At 44.3% G+C, this 26,441-nt stretch overlaps 1 protein-coding gene across 3 annotated transcripts in view; it reads right to left on the minus strand.

Annotated features, from left to right (window-relative positions):
• The window catches only part of MARCH3 (membrane associated ring-CH-type finger 3), an 80,639-nt gene that overhangs the window by 2,235 nt on the left and 51,963 nt on the right, over positions 1-26,441 (minus strand). Inside the window, exons 2-5 of one of the 3 annotated variants that reach the window (XM_027709057.1) lie at positions 20,690-20,798; positions 19,169-19,376; positions 17,401-17,608; positions 2,640-2,849 (exon numbers count right to left, since the gene is read on the minus strand). In XM_027709057.1, coding sequence (XP_027564858.1) covers positions 2,640-2,849; positions 17,401-17,608; positions 19,169-19,353 — 603 coding nt within the window. In that variant the 5' untranslated portion in view covers positions 19,354-19,376; positions 20,690-20,798. Of the gene's footprint in view, positions 1-2,639; positions 2,850-17,400; positions 17,609-19,168; positions 19,377-20,022; positions 20,124-20,689; positions 20,799-26,441 lie in introns of those variants that run through there. The other 2 variants (XM_027709055.1, XM_027709056.1) reach the window with 2 other exon arrangements.

Raw genomic sequence — 26,441 nt, forward strand, 5'->3', positions numbered from 1 at the left:
GTGTTTTTTTGCCGTTTTATAAATTGATAAAAGAGATTTTTCTCACATGTCTACCTTTCTAACTTGGTCTAGCCTTTGTTTTAAACCAGCAGTTATGTTGTACTGGAAGCTAAAGGGTCACATCCTGCTCTACACCAAGCTGCTACTTGATTTTGGAGGAATCAAGACAACCTGCATGCAAGAGAAAGCAGAGTGTGGCCCTGAATTCTTAGTTTAAATAGCAATCTCCTTTTGTGTCTGGAGCTTTCTTCTCAGGAGAATCAGGTGCTTTTTTTGGTGTGTGTACATCAGTTGCAGTGATTAAATATAGAGGAAAAACAGCAGTGGTTTTCTATGGGTAACCTGTCTGTTTTAGAGGAAGGGATAAAACAGTTTCTTGGGTGCTAAAAATAGCATCTCTCCTGTTCACTGCTCACTGGGGTAACTGTAGGTGTGTAAATAATCTATAGGCCAGCTTTTGCCTTCAGAGAAGAAAACTGATTTACTGGAAGTGAAATGAAGTTTTAGTTTTCTTAATTTTCCCATGACCTAAAGGGGCATTATATCATATGTGTAATTCATCCCACATCACCCAACATATTCCCTGCCATAACTAAGTAAGCAATACAGGACTGTCCCATTTGAAAAAAATTACAAGATAGGTTCTGGTGAAGAATTTTGATGGGATTAGCCTTCTAGCTCCAATCATTGAGTGCTTCAGTGCCCTGAAGGGTTTCCTGCCTTGCCTTTCTCTGCTGCACACACTGCTTCCTTAGCCCATTCAGCTCCTACTGCTCTGAATAATAGTTTAGAGTGGAATTACAACTGTCCACAGCTCAATGGACATCAAAGATACTGTATTTTGATTAAATCAACTAAGGTATGAATTTACATCAGGCTCACTATCACCACGTTCTCCAAGTGCCACATTTCTCTCTCTATGCTTTTGAAGGGATACAAGTAATAAAGTGAACAGAACGGATTTTTGCCATTTCCACTGCAAATGCAATAGACAGGAATTGGGATTAATGTAGAGGTGCTGCAGTAGTCTTAATAAGCAAAGTCAGATAAGTTCACATGTCATGGTTAATTAAATCCAACTAAAAATTGCCTTTTATAACTTCTAACAAGTTTGGTGATGGTAAATTTATTGTATTATGTAAATGGAGCAGCATTTGGGTTTCTAAGACAGCCATACACAAAGGAAATTAGAACAACCTTTGCTTGCATACCTGACAGACATATCTACACACAGCACTGCAGGAAAAACAAGTGTGGCCTCACTGCTGCAGTAAATGGTCTGTCACAGGGCAGTGCTGCAGCTTCACAGAAAAGCAGAAACAACTAAACGAGAAACACCACGAGGCAGAGGCAAAACTCAGCTTTTCCTGCTGTTGATTGCTGCCAATATCAGCCTGCAGTCCTCTATGAGCGAGAAAGGGTTTCACTGTAACAAATGTGTTAATGAGAGAATACCTCTGACAGCTTTTTTGGAGCTAGTTGTGAGGTAGCATGGGGTTTTTCTGTTCCATCATCTTCACTTTTCCAAGCTTACTCAGGGCTTAACATGGGGGGTTTCTTGCAGTTCTCAGTGTGTCACCTCCTCAGAACCTTGCGCTGATCAAAAACTGCTGGAAGGGGTCAGCCTTGTAGTGTGCCTAAACCCACTGAGGGGGAGGGCTGTGTGCTGGCCCTGTAGGATTAGTGGCCATGCTAGCAACACAGGCAGGATGGGCTGGCCCCACTCAGGGCAGCACAAGCTTGGATGAGCTTTTCCTGTTACAGCCTGGCACCATCACCAGCATTTCTGTGGATGCACCCAATCTGCATCCATCCTGCTCTTCTCCTTCCCATACCAGAGCTAGAGGTGTGAAATTTCAAACTCAACATTAACCTGGGGTTTTCAGTGAACTTGATAAACACTGATTTTGGCAGCTGTCCCCTCTGTTCCCTTCATTTCTGCTGGGCCAACTGTCTGTCAGTGCACTGGGGCCGGGAACTGATCTCAGTTTAACAACTTGGCAGAGATCAAGTGGCTCCTAGGATGGATTGGCATGCAAGTGACTCACACTGGGGTGCTGGATGCAGTTTAATCTGCACTGCAAAGGCAGCTGTGTTTTTACAGACTTTGGTGTAAGGTGTGTTCTGTGTGGACTTCCCCCAGCACCACGAGCACGGGAAATGAGGAATGAGGAAAGCATGGGATGCACCCATATCCAATGCTTTTGAATTGTAAAGTTGGCCAGATGTTGCATTAGAATAAAATCTGAATCCCCCATGACAGTCAAGTTGTTCACCTAAATCTTTTCTGTGCGCTGTACCTTCATATTTTCGACATTATTTTCAATGAAACTCCCTCCTGTAGCATCTGTCTTGAACTCCTTCATGTTACTTCCCTTCTCCCTCTTTCTATCCGCTTTGGTGTTTAGATTTCAGAATTCTGACCCCAAAACAAATTGCCTTTCTGGTTTTCCAGAGAACTCGAATGGTGTGGAACCAAGGAGGTTTCTTGCAGATGCAATTCACATTTACCAGTACAGAGGGTAAATAAAAGCAATGCTTTGGGCAATGGCCCACACCCTCTACAGCACTCCCTAATTAAATTTCTCGATTGTTCTTTCTCTCATTCCTGTGAGTCAAATAAAAACCCCAATACTTACTAGGGTCCAAAAGAGGTAAATAGTGAAGAGTGCCACAGTGAGTGCAATGAGGCCAACAGCTTCTAGCCTACTACGAAAGTGCAGATGGTCCACTGCTCCTTGCAGACATAACCAGCCAGAGACGGTCGCCAGTGGGGTGATAAACAAGAAGCACACCATGTCTCCAAAGAGAGTCCTCCTCTCATGCTGGGGGCCTGGGTTCCTCAGCCACTGCAGGCAAAATGCAGAGAAAGCAAGTGTTAGCGCAGGAGGAAGGACGTTTTACCCAGGGTGAGCTGCTTACTTGGAGGACGCAGACCTGCCCCTTCGAGGAGGGAATGTGGATCACGCATGGGACATGGCTTTGGCTGTCCGTGGAGACCTGCCTGGGTTTCTCCCCCTCTCTTCCTGCTGGTGTCCACCTCTATCCATGTGTACCTACTGCATCATTTATTCAGATTCCCTGCCTTGAGAAAGGGAAGTGTTTTGCACAGTGCAGCCTCTGGCATTTGGCTCCTGAGCTGCTTGAGAACCCCCCTTCTTAATGACTGATGATTCATGTGCTTTCCTTACAACTTGAGTGAGCAGAAAATGTTTCATAAGTTGTATGGTATTTTAGGGTTTGGTTTGGTTTTGGGGTTTTTTGGGAGTTTACATGGTTTTGGGGGGTTAGATTTTTTTTGTAATATTCACAAAGCCATTTTCAACTTGCTTTCAGGTATCCACATGCAAGCAGAGTTGAATGTTATTTTTACTAAGAGAATATTAATCTTGCAAGAACGGAGTGCCTGAAAGCCAACTGCTGAAGCAAAGGTTAAGACTGAACAGCTATCAAGCCCACACGCCCATATTTCTATAAAGAGGATTTGAGATAGCAAAGGTGAAAGAACTTAAACCTACAATAGTACAATTGAGGCCTTTAAATAAAAAAAACCTCATCACACAAGTCAATATTTAAACAGGAAGACTACCCAGCACTGCAATTTTTGCCAATGTAATAAGATGTAGAATTTGGTCAAACCTGCTCTGCAGCATCCTTTTATGGGTTTTCTCTGTGCTAGCAGAACCAGATAAGGCTCATGCATCCTTAAACTGTTTGGTACTATCATTCCTCCCACTGTGTTACACATGGCAGTAGAAGTCCCATCTCTTTAGCTCCAGAAACTAAGGCTGGGGAAGCAACTTCATCCTTTCACCAGTTAATGCCCTTAATTTCCAGCCACCTTAGGGTTGTTTTTTTTAATTCTTTCCTATTACAATGCTACAGCAATGACTTGGAGGAGCAGTAGGACTTGAGAGTTTTGACAAGGCTAAGAGCAATGTGCAAGCTAATGAATATTTCTCATCCAGATATCCCACCTCTCTACTGTTTTCAGCTTGTGCTTCATCTTTGCCCAATTTCCCCACAGCATGAAAACAAATACTGCATTTATCTCTCCATCTTCATATGGGGTAAATAAGAGTCAGGAAATTGACCAGGAACTAACCTGGCACCAGCAAAAAGACATAAATCAGTAGACAAGTTTGTTTCAGCATCACCACCTCTTAGGACAAAATAATAAATAATCTACTTCACAGGATTTTTGGGGGGTTTAACTGCAACAGGCTAACTCAGCAGTCAAAGATCCACTCTCATGTGCAATTCAGGAATTCAGAAGAGCACAAAAATATGGATCAGAAACATCTTTTTGCAGGATGCAGGCTTTTAATTTGCTTGAATACTTTTAAAATCCTAAGGAATTGGGAGGTGCTTCATAACTGTTCTGTACTACTATAAGCAAGAACTTGTAATGGAAGATACTAATTCTAGAGAGAGGCTCAATACCGTTTTTTTCCTTTCCTTAACCAGATGTGGTAAGTTCACCTCAATGTGCAACTAGCACCCACACAGCCACTTGCTCGTTCCTCCATCCCACCAGTATGAGGGGGAGAACAGCAAGAGGCAGCAAGCAGAACTTGTACAAAATAAGGAGACATACCTCTACATTTGAACAGTTTTCTTTTTACTGCAGTTTCTAGAGAATGCTATGAAGTCATGTGTAAAAGGCTCGCACCACTTTCTTTGGAACTTTCAATCAATTTACTTAAAAGCACCCCCAAGGGTGCATGGATAACATATCTAGGTTATATTTGGTTGCTTCTAAACAGAACTGATTGCAACCTCCCCCTTGTTCAATTTCCACGAGTACCTGTAATGTGAAACCACCAAGGAAATAAGGGGGACTGAAAGCACCTGAAAGTTAAGATTCTGCTTAAATTTAAAGGTGACTGCAACAAGGTGTTGTGAAAAGTACTTGTTTAAAAGGTGGCCAGGAATAGAAATGCTGAGCACTCACATTTCTCCTCGATCTCAGTAGGAACTGCAGGTGTTCACCACTTTCCCAGGGCATATTGAAATGCCACTCCCTCCTTATCTCGGTGCCATTGCTGACTGTCTCCCTGTAACTGAGTGATGAAGAACACACTGCAACATATGAGTCCATTCAGTGGAGCCGGCATTCTCAAATTGCAGTCTGTTGGGGTACTTTTGGCATCCATGAAGCTCAGACAGTGCAAGAAATAGGTCACAGATCTGAGCAACAATGCAGGTGAGGGAGTACACACACTAAAGCATGTGTTGTCCTCTCCACTCTATAACTTTCACGAGGTGCAGTACAATACATTTGAATTCAGACAGCACTTTTTGGTGTGCCACTTTATGTGACTGAAAGTTTGAGCAGATAGAAATGGCATGAGGCTGCTTTCACAGGCTGATGGCTTCCTGCAATCTTTATGTCATGTGACATATGAACAAAGAGTCAAATATTAGATGAGGCCACGACAGGCAAGAGTAGTATTAAATAATAAATAAACCCATCACAATTCTACAGTCTAACCTTAAAGCTGGAGGAATTTCATTAGCTAGTTCTGAAGTGGAAGTCAAATGCAAAGATTAAGTTATTTCAAAGGCTATATGGATTTCAGTCACAGCACATATTTTTCTCCTGAAGTAGTGCACACCTGTTTCTAAGTCTGCCCCTGTTTAGACTCTAGGTTTCAGTCTTTTGTTTTGGAAATGTGCACTCTCAAGTTATTTTATAGCTAAAAAGCCAAATAAGCAAATCCTTTTGTGAAGCTGATACTCACAGAACGAAACCAACAAAGCACTGAGCTGATTAATTAGTGTGATAGTAGGGTAGGGATTACCTTGATGGCAAAGAACAAGATGTAAGGCCAGATAAAGCTGTTAGATCTGCACTATGACACTAAAATCTCTCCTATTAAAATGTGTCAATGGACTTAATTATTTCTGCAATACATCAAGACTCTCACAGTAATAATATCCATTTGGGGGAAAAAAAACCAAAAATGAGGTCATAAAAAGGGTCATATTTGAAGTAAAATGTTGACCTGCCTAGTAAAGCTCCATTTTATCAAGTGCTATCAAAAAGTGAACAGAGGCCAGAAGAAGGGAGAACTGAAGGGGGACATCGGTGAAGTAAAAGTGCTACTTAAGCTAATGTACAATGTTGAGATAATAGTTGGCCACAAAAGGGTAAGGATCAGAAAAATATTCCCATCCTTCAGAGGATGCAGCTCTGGAATAGCCTCTCATGAGGAGGAGTGTAGGTTAAAACCCATAAAGCTGGCACAGTTATATGAAGGAACTTGCTTACATTTTGAAAGGGATTTTTGATTTACTGCATTTGACTTGAGAAAACACTGTTAACAAACCTGAGTCTCCTCCACCTCACACACTGCCACATGTAAGCACATGCAAGGATTTATTGCATTTACTTCACAGAGTTGAATTTGGAGTCTCCACACTTCCTTCAACTTGAATGGAAATTCTAGCGCTCAGAAACTTCATGTGGATTTGCAACAGTCTCTGAGAGACTTTTGATCTACAAGCCCACTAATGGCTTCCAAAATATTACCTGGTATTTAGAACTGCACATGAAACCAGATCTATGGAACTGTCAAAAATCCCCTTTCGAGTGAGAATGTAAAGAGATGTTTATTTGACAATACCAAATAATCTGAAACTCCTGAGATGAGTGAATCAGCTCAGTTTCCTTTTAACGGGTTTACTCCATCCTGCCTAAGCAAACATAACTAGAGACAGGAGAACTGCTCCTCTGAAAAGGGAGACAGGCTGAGGCATCAGCACAAGGTGCCAGCGAAGCGAAGAATTGGAGAAGGAAATCATTAGAACAAGCAGCAACTGAAGATCAGAACACACAGGAGATGCACACATTCAGAATTCATCCATCCTAACCAAAATCAGCTGCCAGTAGGAAACTGCTGTAAAACACCTACAGAATTTTGAGCTACTTCACCATTGCCAAAGGGTAGATCCTTAGAGTGCTCATATCTACAGGTCTAGCTTCAATTAGGTGACTCACAAATGCTAAGTAAAGTATGTATATAGTGTTTTTCCCAATTAGACCCTAAGGCTACGCCCTGTTTCTGCTGGAGAGCTCTTCTAGTTCACTATATTTTTCTTGGTAAACTGATTTTAAAGAATCATTGCTGGAGTCACACCAGCAGCAGGTTATTTCAATAGTTATCATGCATGAAGCTGGGGGGAGAGGACAGGAAGGAGTTATCTATCCTAAATGTATTTTTCTTTGAACTAAATTTAGCTTATGCACTTCAAACATATCAGTTCATTTAGTCCTTTTCATGATGATAGCTCTGCAGTCCATCTTGGTGAAAGCAGCCTGTACACAATCAGAACTGTTGGCAATTATTGTTTTTTCTGTTTTCATGCCAGCGGTGACCAGTGGGAGCATTTTGCCCTGGGCTTTCAGCACAGAAATACTGATATTGCCTGTTTTTTAGAATTTTCCTCTGATATTGCCTGTTTTTTAGAATTTTCCTCTTGAATGAAGAACATTTTTAAAGACCAGGATGACTATGTATTGCCTCTCCCCCCCCCAAAAAAAAAAAAAACAAAAACCCCACCTGAACAGTTTTGTTCCAATATTTTTTTTTACTTGAAAAATTTGTTTTAACAGTTTTAGTGAAATGTTTTGAGGCCTGGCTTGAGTACACGCAAATCAAAATAAAGCCTCCCAGACAAGAATGGTATGTATGCTTGTTTTCAGAGCAACGAAACATTTTGGGTGACTTGAATCCTTCCTGGGCTAGTGTTTTCCCAAGGAAAACAAACATTTTTCAGTTCCTTTTCAGTTGAGAAAATATTTATGTTTCAATTTTTGGGTTTCCTGCTTAGATCAAACATTCAGTTACCAGCACAAAGTTATTGTCTTTAGGAGATGCTTTTAGAAAGGCCATGGTGGCAGCTCGCAGACATGTTTCTTTGATCCCAGAGACAGAGGCCTGTGTATTTGACACCTAAAAACTAAACTATTTGAACTTTATTGTACTAATATTATGACCACTTTTCTATGAGTTTGCTGTTATTTAAGTTTAAACTCTATTATAACTCAAATTCCAGACGATATTTTAATTGTGGGTGTCTGAATGAGCCAAGGCTTCTTTTTGAAATAGCAAATGAATTTTGCTATGTTTGCATGGGTTTTGAAAGTGGAAAAAAATAGGTTTTTCATTGTAAGGATGGTGTATGATACACTTTTAATTTTTTTTTTGTTTTTTTTTCTGAAAAGAATAAACCACAGAGCACCTAGGGTTGGTTCCTGTAGTGGTTTGAACCAGGTTTTCCCCCTGAAACTAAGAAAGTGGTAACCCCCAGGGGGTGGTGACCCTTGGGGTTTGACCCAATCAGTGCTCCTGCAAAATATAAACATATCTCTAGACCGGAAAATAAGTTGTACTTGTTGTTAGAGGAAGAGTAGCCATGTTATGAAAGCCACGAGGAGGAAGGGGCGACAGCCCCTCTGTGGGGCCTTGGCCCCCCAGCCCCCAGCTGGGGTCATGGAAATTCGGAAACAGTGTTAGACTGGACTGAGGTCTGTGACTTGAGAAGCTGAAGGAGTTTTCTCCACCGTGAGTGGGCAGACGGAGCAGCAGCAGAGACAGCAGCGTACCGGAACAGTGGCAGAAGACCAAGCAGATAAGAAGCAAGCAGCAGAGCAGGCATTGCAGCTAAACAGAAAAAGACACAGAGATCTCTGATGGAGAGAGACAGTGAGAGAGTTTGGGTAAGAACTGGACAACCAAAACTTCCCAAACTCCCTAGAGACCCCTCCAAGAAAGAGGAGGGGGTGGTGGACTCCCACCTGAGAGGAGTCCTAATATGCAGTATGCATTGTAGAGAGGAGCTAAGAAGCTCAGACTGTCCTGAGAGCTAAGCCAGGACGGCCAAAGGAATGTGTGTGGAGGGCGACCTTGGGCCCCCCCCACTGCAGCTTCAGAGAAGCTAGCAGCCATCTTGAGGCAGAGTACAGAAGCTCTGTAAAGGGGCTTGACTCCCCCTGAAGATACCAGACCATCATGAAGGCTTCTGCACTTCGTCGATATGACCGTGGTGGAGCAACCTTTGTCTGGGGTAACGCAGCCCATGGAAAGACCCTTCGTTTGTGTCGGGGGGCCGAGAGAGGCTTGGAGACTCCCTCGTGTGTACTGGCAAAAGTCCAACGACTGCTGCTTCATGAAAGACACAGAGAGCCTGCTGCCTAGAGAGACCTGCTGCTGAGAGACTGGAAGGGGTCTTTTCTTCTTCTTCCCTCCTGGACTTTTATTTGGAGGGAGAAGAGACTTGGCCCATTGTACATATTGTATGTCATGGTAGAACTAGAGTTAAGATTGTATGTAATGTATTATACTATTTATTTATGTGTACAGTCTTGTAATATAATTCCCTTCCCCCATATTGAGTCTTGTGTTTTTGTCTGAAAATCCCATCTCACACTGGGTTGAGATGTGGGAGGGGGCTAGGAATCAAGAATTGGATTTTGGGCTGTAAAACCATGACAGTTCCTAAGTGTAAGGAGAGTACTGCAGGCTGTTGCTTTCATACCGTAACTCAATTTGCAACCTAGACCTTGGGTCATTTGCCATTTCTCCTGAAAAACAGGAGAAAGAAATTGGGCAAGGAAGACAAGACACCAGCATGGCTAAGTAGGGAACTGCTGGTCAAACTGAAGGGCAAGAAGCACATGGACAGACAGTTGAAGCTACAATAGGTGACCTGGAAGAGCAGAGAGATGAAGTTCTCTATGAGGTTGGGGTGAGAAAGGCCACGGAGAACCTGGAACTGAACCTGATATCCAGCTCTGGAGGCCAGCACAGCAAGGACATGGAGCTGCTGGAGCGAGTCCAGAGGAGGCACCAAGATGATCAGAGGGATGGAGCAGCTCTGCTGTGAGAAAAGGCTGAGAGAGCTGGGATTGTTCAGCCTGGAGAAGAGAAGCTTTGGGGTGACCTAATTGTGGCCTTCCAGGACCTGAAGGGGCTACAAGAAAGATGGAGAGAGACTATTTACAAGGGCCTGAAGTGACAGGACAAGGGAAAATGGCTTCACACTGACAGAGAGTAGGTTTAGACTGGATATCAGGATATTCTTGGTTGTGAGGGTTGTAAGGTCCTGGCACAGGTTGCCCAGAGAAGCTGTGGCTGCCTCATCTCTGGAAGTGTCCGAGGCCAGGTTGGACAGGGCTTGGAGCAACCTGGGATAGTGAAAGGTGTCCCTCCCCATGGCAGGGTGTGGAATGAGATGGTCTTTAAGGTCCCTTCCAACCCAAACTATTCTATGATTCTACAATACACAAAGCTCCACCAAGTAGATGTAGAGTCCAGTTTCTGGATTAGACTTCTTCAACCTCTAAAAAACACATTAGTAATTCTCTAATAGCAAATAGCAAAGCTTGCTATATTATGCTGTTAAAATCTACAAAATTTCTTGCAGGTCCAATTACACAATAGATTTTTTTAACATTAGTCTGACTTACTGCTATTCTGTTTTACTACTATCCACTTTTATCACTTATATCCACTTGTATCACTTACATTTCAGGAGATGCTCATAACAAGTAAAAGATTTCAACATGTGTCAAGAATAAAAGATTTTGTGGAACTGTGGGAGAAGCAGTATTTCTTTTTATCCATATTGCTCCCTTTCTATTTTGGATGACTATATTCCCAGTTGGAAGAGAAATGTATGCATTCAAGAAAATCAACAAAAAACAAGTTTTGCATTTTAATTCAAAAGCTAAGCAAATTTGTTATTGGCAACATGTATTTCAACACATTGCAAATGTCCCAATCTACAAGCTGAAATATATGGAAAGAAAAATCGTGATAGATAATAAATGCTTGATAGAACTCCAAAAAGACAGACGCAATAAAACTTTTCATCTTAGCACTTCTATTTTCCTAGAAAAGGCAAACTCTGACTGGCTCCTATCGGTGTCAGGAAATGCTATCAGCAGGAAGGACAGAGATAGATAATAATCAGACAGTTCAGAACTGCTTTACAGAATCATGATGTCCAAAGAAATGTCACCAAAACCATTATCTAAAACAAAAATAGCTGTACCTTTGAAAACCCCCAGCATCTTCCCTCATCTTGCTCATCCCTAAAGAGTAGCATCTCTGATTGTTCAGTCGCTTTCTTCTGTGAACTTCCCTCAAGTTTTTTTGTCCTTGATCACTATAAATTTAGGAATGAGCAGTTACAGATGTGATGGTTTGAAGGCACAGTCTGTTCACTGACAAGTAATTTTCAGTTTGGTTTTTTTTGGAGAGAAGGGGGCAGTGGGTTGCTCTAGTTTGCATTCTTGTTGTCAGTACTATCAGAAAGATTTGTGCTTGGGAAAAGTCAAGCATTGTAGCAAATTTTTGCTGTAAGGTACTTAAAACCGCTACTTAATTTCTTCTTAAAGGAGAGAGAACAGACTGGTTTGGTCTCTGGATTTTTGCCCAGTGGTAATGAATAGATCAAAAAAAGTGCATCTTGAAGAGTTTATGGATTTAAAACTATATGTATTGGGGAGTTTATTATTAATTTCTTTAATGCTTTCTTTAACTCAGACATACTTCTACTGGAAATCTATACGGCTGCTCCAAATTCTCCCTGTGTGACTTGGGTCTCGGAGAGATTATTTTCACAGCTGAAGACAACAAGGTAGAAAAGCATCTCCATCATTTTGCCCTTTAAATCTGCCCTTTTTTGGTCAAGAAGGGAAAGAGAACACACATTCTTAAATTATCTGCTCCCAGCCCTATCTGCTTATTTGCTCCCTAACCTCTATGGACAGCGGCAGTTCCTCTAAACTTTGATTTGTGAGTTTTCCTTCCTGACTGTGCTGAGTAACCATTTATCTTCCTTCTGATTTTAAGCATGATCCTCTTAAAATCTACATGCAGCAAATCTGATGTCTGTTCATTACAGTAATTTAATGCTAATGACTGCTTCACAGAGCAGTGGAGAAGAAAAATAAGTAAGAAGAATTAAAAGAGATAAAAACAACACAACTCAAAGTCTTGTACAAGAAGTAATTTCATATTTCAGTGTAAGGCTTCTGGGAGGTTGAAATTATAATGTAAGCTTACCTTAACTGCTTCATGCATAAATGTAGGGTTTAGATTTTTTTTTTATTTATTTTTCTTTACTAACATGAGCTCTATAGCCAGCAGCAAACTGGGGAAGAACTGAAGTTAATTTCTGCCCAATATTGTGATAAAGATTCCGACTTTATTTTTTCTCTTAATCATGCTATTTTGCTTATGAGTTTTATATTGTTAATTAAGTGCTTTCTGTTTGTTTGCAGTAGATACCAAATCCTAGTTGGTTTAAAACATGTAAGTAACTTACAAGAAACACAATCCTGACTCATATGGTCACATAATGTTTTTATACCATTTTTATATTATGGCTGACTGTTTTCTAACATTTTATTGCACGTAAAAACATTTGTACGACCAAGTTTTGTGTCTGTTTCTGTGCTAAGCCAAGTGGAAGCAACATAGATGCAATATGGAAATTGAAATGAAGATGATACTTACATAATAATAAGAATGGCCAGTCTTCGCGAACAAAGATTTTGGGAAAGGTCTTTTACCTTTCCAGCCTGCGCAATGGATTTTTTAGGTGAGACACAGCCTGCGCTGAACTGAGCCCACCCTTTAATCCTAAGGTTCATCTGCTGGGGCCAAGCAATCTTGGACAATGGCAGTGAGGTCCTCAGGACGTAGGTTTGTTTAGAGTGACCTTCTCATAGATGGATGGCCTCACAGGGCTAACGGGTCCCATCTGCCCGGGGGACTGAGGAATTGAACCGGGGTCGCAGCAGTGAGAGTCCTGCATGCTAACCACTAGGCCACCAGGGGTCCCATAAAACTTGCCTAATCTTCATGCTGAAACAGCAAAAGCAGCTACCTGAATAATGTCACACATTTCTAGAGTGGATTGCTTTCTGTGGAATGGCTGCATTAAAAAGATTTATACAAAACAGGAAGGTCTATAACAGTCACTAGTTGAAATTACTGCCAGTTTGATTTCACTGTGCTGGTTTTGAGATCCTTCCAGCTTGTCACAAGGAACATCAGATCTGTGCATACCAACCACCATATTATAAATTTCTCTTTCTTTCTATGTCTAGAGTTTCTGCTGCTTCAGTCTGGGACCTCTGTGTCAAACACAGACAGGATGTCACTGGCAGTGGGGGGACCAAGACCTGGGAGAGAGAAGGAGGGCTACTCAGCAGCAGCTGCTTTTTCCTTTGGGATACATCATCCTTAGTCACCTTGATAGTGAGATATGCACATGCCCAGGCATATGTCCCACACACCTGTAGTTTCCATCACACTGTACAGGGATGCTGTACATTTAGCACAGGGTAGAAGAGGTGGGTTCAGACCTTGACTGCACTTCCTGAGTAAAATTTTGCAGTATTGTGAACCCTATGCATGTAGTGGTAACGTGCATGTGGACAAGACCTCTTGGACTATTGGCAAATAGCTCCATTTAACTGACTGTGATGTCTCCCATCCCCTTATCCGAAGAACGAGCTTTGAAATGGCTCGACTTGCTCTGCTGATGCCTGCCAAGGGCTGCTGTTGTCTAGCAAAAACATGACTCCAAATGGTAACTCCAAAATGAGACAGAAAGCTCCAGTGATTGGCATTGATGTTTCAATTTTCCATGGCAGAGCTTGGCAGGTGCCTTCCAGAAGGGAGATGAAGTGAAGGACTCAGTGATCTTCAATACGAAAACAACTCTTTGTGTATCACAATCCATCTCTTCCTCCTTTACAACAACATAGCCCAGTCTCCCCAGTGCTGCTGTGATGGAAGAAGTTCACAAGTGATGGGGAAATAAGGAAGTTTGAGGTCTCAATGCTCTGAGAAGTCCCACTAGAAGCAAGGTCAGCTGGAGGGAGCACAACAGTTCCCATACAGTGCAGCCCATAATCAAGGCAATTTAAATCTGTGCTGCTTTGAACTGCCAAAGGACAAGTCACAGAGCTCCATCATCCGATAAAACAAGAGGCAAAAGACACAAATCATTTTCATTGAATGCTGAAGGACTGGTTAGTCACCACCATAGTACCTGATTCATGGTTTGGAAACACAACTCTTCTGGGGAGAATCATCTCAGTTAAGAAGTGGGCCAAGGAGCTTGGCAAATTTGATGTTGGGAAGATGGATCTGCCTGACAGATCGTACTACCATTTCCTGCCTCTCTGTTTGGGTTTTAGGTATCAAAAATTTAGCAGACAGTACATTTCTTCGGACAAGCTTTTCCCCCAGACAGCTTTTCCCCCATGTTCTATGGCAAAAACTTTCCTTGAGAAGTACACAATTGACCAGAGAGAAGCTTATGATGGAGAAAAGATATGATGTATGAAAGAGGAAGTGCAAGTCAAAATGAATGTTGTTTTTCCTTTGCTTTTCCTCGCAAAGAAAATCTAGGAAAAAGCAGGCTGCTGCTCATAATATAAGCTAGGGAAAAAAAGCAAAAGTGATCTCCTTGCATTTTTGTGTCCTATGCAGGAAGCAGGATACAGCTATTGATATGTCCCTTGCATCAGAGCTAAAGATCTCCTGTTTGAGTGTATGGCCTCACATCCTTAGTGCGACCATGAGCAACTGCCTAAAAGAGAACAAAAATACATCTTACAACAAAATTTTATGCTTTCATTTCATAATGAAGTAGTGGAAAACTAGCAACATGGCAAGAGGCAGGGGGGAGAAATGCTATGTTCTCATGCAATCCTGATGTGCAGCAAGAAATCCTCTGCTGCTTCCACAATGATTTACACAAAGAGGAAGGAATATGGCTGAACAATCAGCCATGCCACTTAACTGCTCACTTCATTTCAAGTTCACTGCTGCTGCAGCCTCTCCTGAGCACTAACAGCAGATATTATGTTTCTGGATAAAGCAAGTGAAGTATCTCAATTTCTTTCCATTGATACAAATTTCTTCCACACCCATAGCTAAAGCACTAAGAAGCAGTGATCAGTCCAGTGAAGGGATGGGGAGAAAACATACTACTATGCTTATTTTTTTTTTTTTTTTTTTTTGGTCCCCTCTAAGAAGGAGAATAATATATCTTTGAATAGTCAGAAATACCTTTTTTTTCCTTGATGGAAGATTTCTAGGAGAAAAGATCAATACGATGACTGATTGCTTCAAATATTTTTATACTACCTGTCACTGACCCCTGAATGGGATGTATTCTCTACACAACACAGGGCCTGCTGAGGAGTTACTGGATGAGCTTCTATAGACTGTGCTGTACAAATCACTTTATAAGTACAATAGTCCCTCTTGACCTCCTAAAATGCATTGGTACACGCATCATTCACCTCCAATGAAAAGAGGACCATTTACCATTTCCATTATCTAGTTCAGGGGAATATTTGGAGAACCAATCATCTCACTAAACGAGGAAAACTTTGACACCACACCCCAAACATATACACATAATGGTGTTAAAAGCAGATGGCCACTTTGGCTTGTCACTCATCCTAACATTACAGCAGATTTTTGTGACAGATGGTCCTGCTATATCTGATAAACCTCCCTTCATGACCTCACACTCTAGGTAACACAGACAGACAGACAGTGAAGTGCTTTTAGGACAAAGAGGATGAGGGAATTTGGCTACTTGCATCTGATTTAGTCATGCTTTGGGAACATTCAGATTTGCTGTAATTATTTGCATGGGGATGTCTTTGCGTTTCAAAACACCATGTACTAAATAAATATAAACTTTCAGAACAAATTTAAATTACACTAGCAGAAATCAAGAAGTTTGATTATCCTTCTTTTTAATTTGTCCCCTTACATACAAGTCAGTTACTCTTTGTCTCTGCTGCTCTCAACTATAAAAATACATCTTCAATTTCCTTCTAAACTGAAAACATAGTCCTTTCATAGGATCACAAAGGACTGTGCTTTTTTATTACCTTTTCTGCAATTGCACACAATTGTTGATTACTGCACTAAAATACTATGGGTGTAAGCAGTTGAGAAGCCAGAAAATATTAGGGAGTAAAGATAAAAGCATTTAACTGTTTCAGAAACATTCTTGCAGATGGTTCTTATTTATCCTCAGCTGAGAAACAAAAGGCAGCTTTATCATTATTACTGTAATTATCATTGCTGTTGTTGCTATTATTTATTACTGCTTTGGCCAAAGAGAAGTCTCACTTCAAGCAACAAAAGTCTCCCAGCCCAGGCAGGTTTAGCTTTGCTCCTTCAAAACTCCTTCAAACATTATCAGCTCTGACCAGTGTCACATCCAATCTATGCAACACAAGCCGCATAAGGAGCTGTCACAAGAGAATAGCTTGGAGAAGCTGAGCTCTAAAACCAAACTGTTTACTTTGCACTGCCTCAGCATCGCTTATCTTTCTTCTCAGAAGGGAAATGCAGAGTGAAACCACTCTTGCCTCAGAGCTGCAACCAAGAACTCTTTGGCATAGGCTCAGAGCAGCTGAACATCCAGAAGACGTTGCCATTTAAATTGGAGAACACTCAGTTGTAAAGATTTTGCTGCTTAGTTGCTGACAGCCTCAACATCAGCGTTTCTCAAACTGACACCAGCTTCCCTGCAGAGGCTGGAGTCCTGCAAGAAGCACCAAAGACGTATTTAGCACCAAATCCTTCCACCAGTTATGACAAAATTTACAAAACAACTAAAATGCACAGGACAGATATGTTGTCTTGAACCCAAGCTCAGCCTGTAAGTGCCTATGTCACGAACTACAAGAAGATGCTTCTCATTAATTTTGTCAAATGTTACTATTGTAATTCATTTTTAAATTCAACAGAAACCATAATTTTTGCTTTCTCTTTTTCCAAATTAGTACATGGGAGAACAAAGTTCATTAACAGTGTCAAGACAGTGACTTTGGGTTTTTTCTTTTTTTGTTGTTTTTTTTTTTCTTTTTCTGAGGACCAAAAAAGCCCCTAAAACCTGTAGAACCTCATGAAGCTGCTAAAACATCTATTGTTGGTAAAAACTGAATTTTCATTGATAAGGGAGAAAAAATTCCTGACCTATATTTAACATACTGAGTCCTGACACTTGTCTTGCTTTCTACAGAAACAATTACTTACCTCTCTTCCATTTCCAACCAAACTGTCTGACATTCTAGGAATTTGCTGCACACTGTTCCTCACTCAGGTTTGCACTGAAGCAAACCCATTGATCCTGTTCTTCTCGCTTGTTTTGATTCAGTTCAAAATGAGGGTTTTGTTATTCCTGCCCTTTCCCTGAGCTCCTGCCCTCAGACTGCCAAGCCCCAAATTCACAGCTCGCTGTGGCTTCCATGGAGCTGCAAAGGCTTTGTGACTCCTGTATGAAACAAACATGATTTTTTCAGTAAAGCTGAGCTTTCACAGACCTGCCCCATGTACTGACCTCCACCAGTGGCCTGGGTTTGCGCTCCACTGCAAACCTGAAGTGGCAGAGTTCACAGTAGCTGGTGTTTGAAAAGGACAGCCAGTGCTCCAGGGAGGTGCGGTGAATGGTCCCCAGGATCCCTGTACATTCACAGGGGGACAGTAGGCCCTCGTGGCTGCTGCCCTCATGGCATATCCTGCAGATAGGTCGGTCATTGAAGGGGCTGCTGGAGGAAGGAGAGAGAAAATCACTGGTCAGTACACCAGGCTCTGTGCATGTCACGAATTAACAGTGCAGGAAACACTTGTAGATTGAGTACTTTGCTCTGTAATTACTACTCCAAGCTGCTGGGCCAATGGAAGGTGTAAAGCGAAAACACTAGAGTGGCAGGTGAGAGACAGATAACCGAGTGCTTCTGCATTTTTATATTTCCCACCTCTTCACAAAGCAGTGGTGCAAGAAATCTCCAAGTGCACCGGGGAAGTTTTAAATCTGCCTCAGCTGGGCACCTCTTATGCTAGTGGTGATGTGTGTCATCACTCCTCATGTACAGGGTGTCACCTCTTATTCCAGTGGTGATCCTCTGGCCTTTTCTTCTGCACTGCCTCCCCTCAATCCACCCACGTTCCTGTGGGAAGTGCTAACATGCAAAGGGAGAGGGGTGCTCCTCCTGCCACTGATAACCTAAAGACTCTGATTTTAACTCTTAAGATGCTCTGTTTTACAGAGGAATCTTTCAGGAAAGAGGAAGGCAGTCCTTGGGGGGTGCCTGGGTGCAGTGGGAGGAAAGAGGAAGCAGGCTGGGAGCACCAGTGCTGCTGAAACATGGGACCTCATCACTGCAGCTTCAACTCAGCTCCCCTGACTGCCGAGGCTGAGAAGGTCAATCTCTCGGCGGAGGTCTTGGAAACAAAAATTCTCCCTACCACATACACCAAGCCAGGTAATCTCAGAAATGAAGGTTGTGTCACTACCACGGACAAAACGTCACGCTGGCTTGGGAAATGTTTAGGAAATGTGCCACATTATGTAGCATAATCACTATGATGCTGTCAGAAACAATATAACTTTCCTAATAACTTTTCTAATTAATTGTTTTAATTAACTTTTCCAATTAATTGTTTTAATTAACCATAAGCAGTGTGTATGTGCACTGTAACCAGTGTTCAGCAAGGTTTGTCATAAGCTGCCGTTGTGAGAACACAGTTTGGGAAAATCACTGAAACTTTAGGTTTTGCTAAACCAACATTTACATGCTTCAACAAACAAAGGCTGAGAGACCACAAGGACATTTTGAGATAAAAAAGAAACTAACAAAGAAAATTCAGTAGTTGTACTGAAACACTCTGTATCTGGGAATAAAAAGATGATAAAAAAGACTGAAAGTGTGGATTGATTAGCCTAAATGAGAAATCAATAACCGTTAGAATACTAATTAATGAGAGAATTATGCAATTTATAGACAATGAATATTAGTTTCTCTGTTGGCTAGAATGTACAAATAGTGAAGTTTTGAAAGTATGTGTGCATGTGGAGGGACCCCATGTGTGCCCAGCGCTCTGAATAAAGTAAGCCTGCTTTCTAATACTAAAAAAAATAGAGTTTGATTTATCCCAACATTTTCAGTGACAATATTAGGATGAGGGTTCAATGACAAGTGCACTATGGTAATGTTTCGTGAAGCACAGCACATCTTTCCTTCAGGCTCCCACTAGGCTCGCAGCAGCAGCTGTGGAAGGTGCATCCAGTAGAGAAGGGCCCATTCCAACTTACTTTCCCCACGTACCTCTGTGTCACAAGCATCCTCACAATGGAGGAGAGCAGCTGCCCATCTTTGGACGACACCTGCATGACATATTGAGGGCAGCTGCTGGTTGGGGCACCGCTGCCACCAGGCAGGGCCTTGCCCTCAGGAGCCAGCGGGTGCTCCGGTGGGACTCCTGGCAGGTGACTGCAGCAGCTTGTCCTCATGGCGCTGGGCAGAAGGTCCCCATCTGGGCAAGAGGGAGAACAGGGTGGTGGTGTGGGGGGCAAGGGGCACGTCAATCCCTGTCTGCTACCCCTGTGAGCAGAAACATTCCTGGCTCCCTGCCCCAGACTTCCGAAGCCTGCTTGGCAGCTTAAAACATTATGTGACACTGAAAAACAGTCTGTCCATCTCAGACACAGCAAGACAGAGCTCTCTGTTGCTTTTTTTTCCCTCTGCAGACTCCTAAGGTCACAAGTGATAAATGGAAAGAGTGAACCATTTCTCACTCCCCCACCTTTGAAATGTTTCAAAGGACTATACAATCTTTATTTTGTGCCCTTTTTAGTTTGTCATAGGTTTGAAAAGAGATGTTGGAATTTTCTTTTTTTCCCTAGGGTCCCGTCCCCCGGGGGGAGTCAGGGAGGGGGTGGGGGCGGAGCAGGGCCGCACGTGCGGGGCAGCACAGGGGCACGGAGAGGGGGAGGGCTTGCGGGAAAGCACGGTGACTGCAGGGACAGGCTGGGGACTCCTTTGTTCAAGGGCTTTTGGGGTTTGGTCCGGGACCGGACAGAGCAGGAGCCCAGTTTTTGGCCGCCTCGTTCTCTTTTCCCGAGAGGAAGTTTTTCCCCATAGGACACCTCGCAGAGAACGGCAGAGAGAGAGAGACCGACCCATTTCGGAGCGAGGTATTCTGCTTTCAAGACTGCTTGTGGGAAAAAGGACTCCTTCATTCCTGACTGCCAGTGCACGGGGCTGCGAGCAGCTACAGTCCTGCATTTCCCCCCAACCACCCCCCCCAGGGTTGCCACCTGGGGAACTGGGACTTTGTTTTGTTTCCTCTGAAGGTTTTTGATTGCACCATTTGTTGTTTATTCGGATTTTGTTAATAAAAAGCTGTTTCTTTTTTCCTTTTCCCCACTTCCATCCAAAGTCTCTTAATTTTTAAGTTGTAATCTTGCTAAACTAAGACAGTTTAAAGGCTGCTACAGTCTGCCAACAGGAAGAGTTATGTATTGGAGGAGAGAACGGCTGATGCGCTTCAGACCCTCTCTGAAAACACTCCACTGCTGCTTAGTGTCTTCTATCACCAGCACACAGCATAGCCCAGACCTGGCAATTATTGCTGTGCAGGGCTTTAGTCACACAGACCTGCTTAGTAACAGCCTGCACGCAGTGGTAATTTATGTCACAAGGTGAGGTAGGAATCACAGCTAGCTAGTATGTTTCTTCTCTGTTTTGCTCTTTAACGTGTGTTTTGTATGGCACTTTCAGCTGTGGTAATTGGAAAGGAAGGGTTATGCTGGTCACAAAGAGCCTGGGAATGTAAATTCCTGACACCTTGGTAGGATGCTCCTGGCTAGGAGAGGGGAAGCTGCATGGTTCCACAGACTGTGTGCCTGCAGGATTCCTCTTCAGGTCAGCATTTGTACAGGGTGGGTTAATCCCTCTGCAAAACGGAGGAAAAGACTTCCTAGCATGCCTTCAGACACTTGGCTACAGTCACATGTAAACTTTGCAAGTTACAACTAGATATTCATATGTTGCACAGAGTTTAACCCTCAAAAAAACCACATTTTGCATCGAATACCACAGTCACACCACAGTGAAGTACCAGCACTGCAGTTGAGAACAATCTTTAAAAACTAAACATCAACAAACTCCTTTAAACAGCAGTGTTTCTTTGGGGCTTAAAAGAAACCTTGTAATTTGACTTCATTGGATTTAAGTAATAGTGCTAACCTTCAGAAGTCCCCTGAATGGAAGTTTCTGGCAGTAAGATTTTATAGGACTGATGTGGGTACTGGCTCAGTTGTACCATGCAAATTTTCACACATAGACTAATTCTTAGAAAGGCATCTAAAATGGGAAAATGCTTGGCAAAGTGTTTGTTTTACAGGATTATTTTAGCTATTTTCAGACCACACATACCCCAGAGAGTGAACTGAGACCGCTGATGAGGATACAGCGTCCAGAGAATGGGGAACGAAATCAGACTCCAGGCCTCATTTACAATGAAAAGGAAGCAAATAGCTGATTTAAAAACCATTAACATATAAAAGATTCAGACTTTTTGAAGGGAATAAGAGCCAGGGACTCTCCAAGGAGACCATAATATTCAGCAACATTTTAGTTTTTAAATCCATGCTGAGACTGTTTGACAAGAATATTCAGCAGTTGAGTAGCTGCTTCATTAAACTTAATGAAAAAGCCTAAGAAGTATCATGCTTACAGACCCATGCTACAGAATTATATATTTCTTTTCTGATTGCTTCACTGACCTCATTAAGTACAAGAGTAGGTTTATAATTTTGTATAAAGTGATCATCCAAGCCTTTACAAACACATCCATCAATCATTTGATGAGTTTAAGCACTTGCTGAAGCATCAGAAGATGCAACTAAGTGCAAAGCTTTAAAGCACATGAGAAATAATGTAGCTATATCTCAGCAAGGATGTTAATTCAAACTTCTGCATGCAGTAATGCATTTGATATCCCACTTTGGCAAAGCAAATACGTATAAACACTTTCTACTTCATTCTTTTTTTAAAAGAAATTTAGAAGTTACAACATATTTTTCTGATTTCAGAAGAACTATTTTCACACTAAATCAGTGTGTGTCCCTGAAAAGTAATACAATTATAGAATTAAATAATATGTGCTTAAATACCAAACCCCACGATAAATAATGAAAATTAATTGTACTGAGAAGCACACAGATCCTAAAAAAATCTGAAGCCAAAGCTGTCATTAAGTAATTGTAAATTTTAACTGCCACTAAACCCCAACATCAGTATTTACCCATGTGTATGTATTACGTTCTCTCAAAATGTTTTGCACCTGAAAGAGGTGGAAATCTGTAGGGGCGTGTCTGAGGTACAGGGGGATGTACTGGGGCAGAGAGGCCCAAGGAGTATGCGCCGAGGTTCACAACCCCCATTGGGTAGAGAGATCATGTGGTTATGGGATATAAAAGAGTGCGGGAATTTCGAATAAAGACTCTTTGATTCCACCAGCTCCGGAGAGCGTGTAGTTATTCTTTATCATATAAAGGCAGTGGCCACGTGGACGCTACATCTGGCACCCCAGATGGGACCAAATCTACATTAGATCTGATAGTTTAAAAACCTGCACCAGGTATTATCGGTGGATTTCCGGTTATCACTTTAGTTTTATAAAGTGGGAGTCCTTTACTGAAAAAAACATAGACGTCTGTGAACGTTGCCTTGGGGTAGTCCAAGGAACGAAGTTAGTGAGCTCAAAAAACTATAGGTTAGTGCACAAAAAAACGGGAAGAAAGAAGAAAGAAGAACTCGCCGAGAGATCGGAGCGGGCGGGCACCGGAGAAAGCGGAGAGGGACCAAAGCAACATCGCAGCGGTGAGTGAGCTGAAAGGCAGCCTGCGCGGTTAGAACTGCTCCCCGACCGGCAGCGTGACCGCAGCCCGGACCCCTGAGCTGCGAGATGCGCTGAAACCGCGGGGAAACCCCTACCGCGCCACCGCCCACCGCCGTGGCTGAAACAGCCACGCGGATCGGCGCCGCTGCCCGCACCACCCCAGCCGCACCGCCCGGACCCCTGCTTTGGCTGACTGCCTAGCAGAAAGCCCCGCAGCTCCACGCCCCCCGCCGTTCTTGCCGAGCCCTGCGCGACCGCGTCCGCAGCCCCCGCGACCCCACCTCGCCTAGCGAGCCCCGCAGACCGCGCGCCGCCCGCGCCGAGGAGAAGCCGCGCCCCGAGCCGCCGCCGCCGAGGAGAAGCCGCGCCCCGAGCCGCCGCCGCCGAGGAGAAGGACCCCGCACCCGCTGCCGAGCCGCGAGCCGCTGCGCCGAGAGGGACCGCAGCCGCCGCCGCAGCCGCCGCCGGAGCCGCGAGAAGCCCTGCCGTTCCACCCGCGCCGCCGATCGAGCACGCTGTGCCGCCGCTGCCACTGAACCGGGGAAACCAGCCGATCAGAACTGGGAGCAGCCAGCCACCACACAAAGAACTTCCGCACACGTGCGTTCAAAGTGCCGAGACAAGGTAAAATGGGAATCTTTTTCTCCACCGCACTTTCACAAGACACAGATGCACTGATAATCCTTCTCAGACCATATAATGTGCAAGCCACATGGGCCGAACTCACTGAGCTTGTACGCTTTACACAGACAGCAGCCCCCGAACTGCCCCTGGCAGAAGCCCTACATATACACATATGGGAAGAACTAGGGAACCTCATAAAGCTCACAGCTGAAGGGGGAGACCCCCAGGCTATCAGAGCTTTCCCAGCATGGCAGATAATAATGTCTGCACTACACAGAGTCCACGAGCGCACCACACAAGCGTATAACACCGACATGCACCCCCCGAATAATACTGCTGGCAGCAGCCGCCCAACTTTTAGGCGTAGGGACACTAATGCCCAAAGTCCGGCGGGGGGGGGAATGGGAAGCGTTCGTGATTTAAGCACAGAGTCAGAAGCCGAAAGCCGGAGGGGCACTGGCCGTTGGGAGGGAATGGAGCCTGCGATGCGAGATCCCCGTTCATGGGATAACCGCAGAGGGCTCCGTTACGGTGACCGGGAGGGTAGCCCAGCAGATTTGCCCCCCCGCCCCGCAGATGACCGCCGTCCACGTGGCCCCGCTCGGGCACCGCCATCTTGCCCATCAAGCGGCCCGGGTACTGACCCGTCTCTCCCGCCCCCTGCGCCGCCCCGCCCCACCCATAGGCGCGAGGGGGGAGGTAGCTCCGCCCCCTCGCCGCCTCCGACACCCGCCCACACCCCCTCACCGGGAACCGAGATAGCCAGAGCCGCCGGGGGGGAGGAGTGGGGATGGGAGGAGGAGGAGGAGCTAACCATAGTTCCGTCGGGAAGGAGCGAGGTAGTAATCGGGGGAGGGTCGAATGATAGGTGGAGTCTGTGTCGAGAAGAGGCAATACAGGTGGGAGACTTGCAAGTGATTAATGCATGCCCAGTCGTCATTGGTCCACGCAATACCCACCGGTTCCAAGCCGTGCCTCATGAACTAACAAAGGAACTCAGGCAGATAATAAGGGAAACTGGTGTGTCTTCATCTAACACCCTGGCATTTCTAGACACACTAAGCTCTACCTACATTTTCATGCCACACGATTGGAAGACTATCTTAAAAATAAGTCTTACCAAGACACAGTACAACGTGTGGCTGAACGACTTTTGGGAGCATTGCTCTGTGTATGCCAATGACCCACAAGCAGGCGTTATCACACACCAACTAACCGGGGAGGGTAATTATCGGTCGATAGATGCTCAATCTGGGTACAATAAGGAAGTGTACGAGGTGATAGCGAAACACGCTATGAGAGCCATGAGGACACTTCCCACATCAGACCGAGACACTAATTTGTCCTTCACACAAATAATGCAAGGCCCTACAGAACCATTCTCCCAATTCTTGGATCGGCTGCAGTCTGCCCTAGATAGGCAGATTAAAAGTGAGGAAGCCAGAGACATACTTTGCAGGAAACTGGCTTTCGAAAACGCGAACCCAGACTGTAAGAGAGCATTGCAGGCTCTTCCTAAATGGGAGAGCTGCAGCATTGCAGAGCTGGTTCGTGCCTGCCAAGGGGTCGGCTCAGTGGGACAACAGACTGACTCGTTAGCAGTAGCCTTGAGTGCTCAGCTAAGAGTGCAGGAGGGAGCCAGACCCAGGAGTGGTTGTTACACTTGCGGTGCGCCCGACCACTTCCAAAGAGACTGTCCCAGGAGACCCATAGAAGCAGCCCCCCGTAGGCGCCCAAAAGCAAGGAAGGTGCCAAAAAACGGGAGACGAGGGGTGTTGTTGCACGCCCCGGTACAGCAAACATATGCGACACAAGGGAACAGGCTGGCAATCTGTGCCCCCCCACCCCAGCCAGCGCTTTGTGCCCCTCCACCGCAGCCAGTGCTGGGCTGGATCTATCCAACCGGGACTCTGTCTTCATAACATCCACAGAGGTAGTGCTAATTCCAACTGGGTTTTGGGGTCCCCTCAACCCAGGGGTGCATGCACTATTGATTGGAAGGTCCTCCACTACACGAATGGGTTTGTTTGTGCTGCCGGGAGTGATAGACTCAGACTCTCATAGTGAGATTCAGATCATGGCCTGGACCCCTTCACCCCCCTGTTTCATTCCAAAGGGACAGAAAATCGCCCAACTAATCCCCTTCTACAGCGCGTCACCTGCAGGGGAGGGGGAGCGGGGTTCAGGGGCTTTCGGTAGCACAGGAACACCACAAGTTTACTGGGCCACAGCCATCACATCCACACAGCCGCTCATGACGTGCCAGGTGAATGGGCATCGATTTACAGGCCTTGTGGATTCGGGAGCCGATGTTTCCATCATAAAGGACTCCGAGTGGCCACTTAACTGGCCCACTGTTTGCCCAGCTGCAACCATTCAGGGGGTGGGAGGAACACAAAGGCCCAGACAGAGTGCCCAAGTACTCACTGTCCTGGGCCCGGAAGGACAATCAGCCAAGATAGCTCCTTTTGTTGCCCCCATTCCTTGCACACTGTGGGGAAGGGATGTTCTTGAAGAGTTTGGCACAGTGATGCAAATTCCTCCTGCAAGCAGCCAGGTTTTTCAATAGGGGCCATTGGTCAGCCGTCCCAAACACCCATTAAGCTGGTCTGGAAAAGCAAGCAGCCAGTCTGGGTGGACCAATAGCCTATGAAAAAGGAACGGCTGGAACAACTAACAAAGCTTGCACAGGAGCAACTAGAAGCAGGACACATTGTGCCCACAACTAGCCCCTGGAACACTCCTGTCTTTTGTATTCCCAAGAAAAATGGGAAATGGAGAATGCTGCAGGACTTAAGGGCAGTAAATGCAGTTATAGAACCCATGGGAGCATTGCAGCCAGGACTGCCCTCACCCTCTGCTCCCAGCAAACTGGCCTCTAATGGTAATTGATTTAAAGGACTGCTTTTTTACCATCTTCCTTTACCCTGAGGATGCACCAAGGTTTGCTTTTTCCATCCCGGCCTTGAATAATGCACAACCTATGCAAAGGTACCATTGGGTTGTGCTCCCTCAGGGCATGAGAAACAGTCCTACGATATGTCAGACAGTAGTGGCAAACGCTATTCA

Source organism: Neopelma chrysocephalum, unplaced genomic scaffold, assembly GCF_003984885.1.
Source record: "Neopelma chrysocephalum unplaced genomic scaffold, ASM398488v2 Primary Assembly neopelma1_96684, whole genome shotgun sequence".
NCBI classification, from domain to species: Eukaryota; Metazoa; Chordata; class Aves; order Passeriformes; family Pipridae; genus Neopelma; species Neopelma chrysocephalum.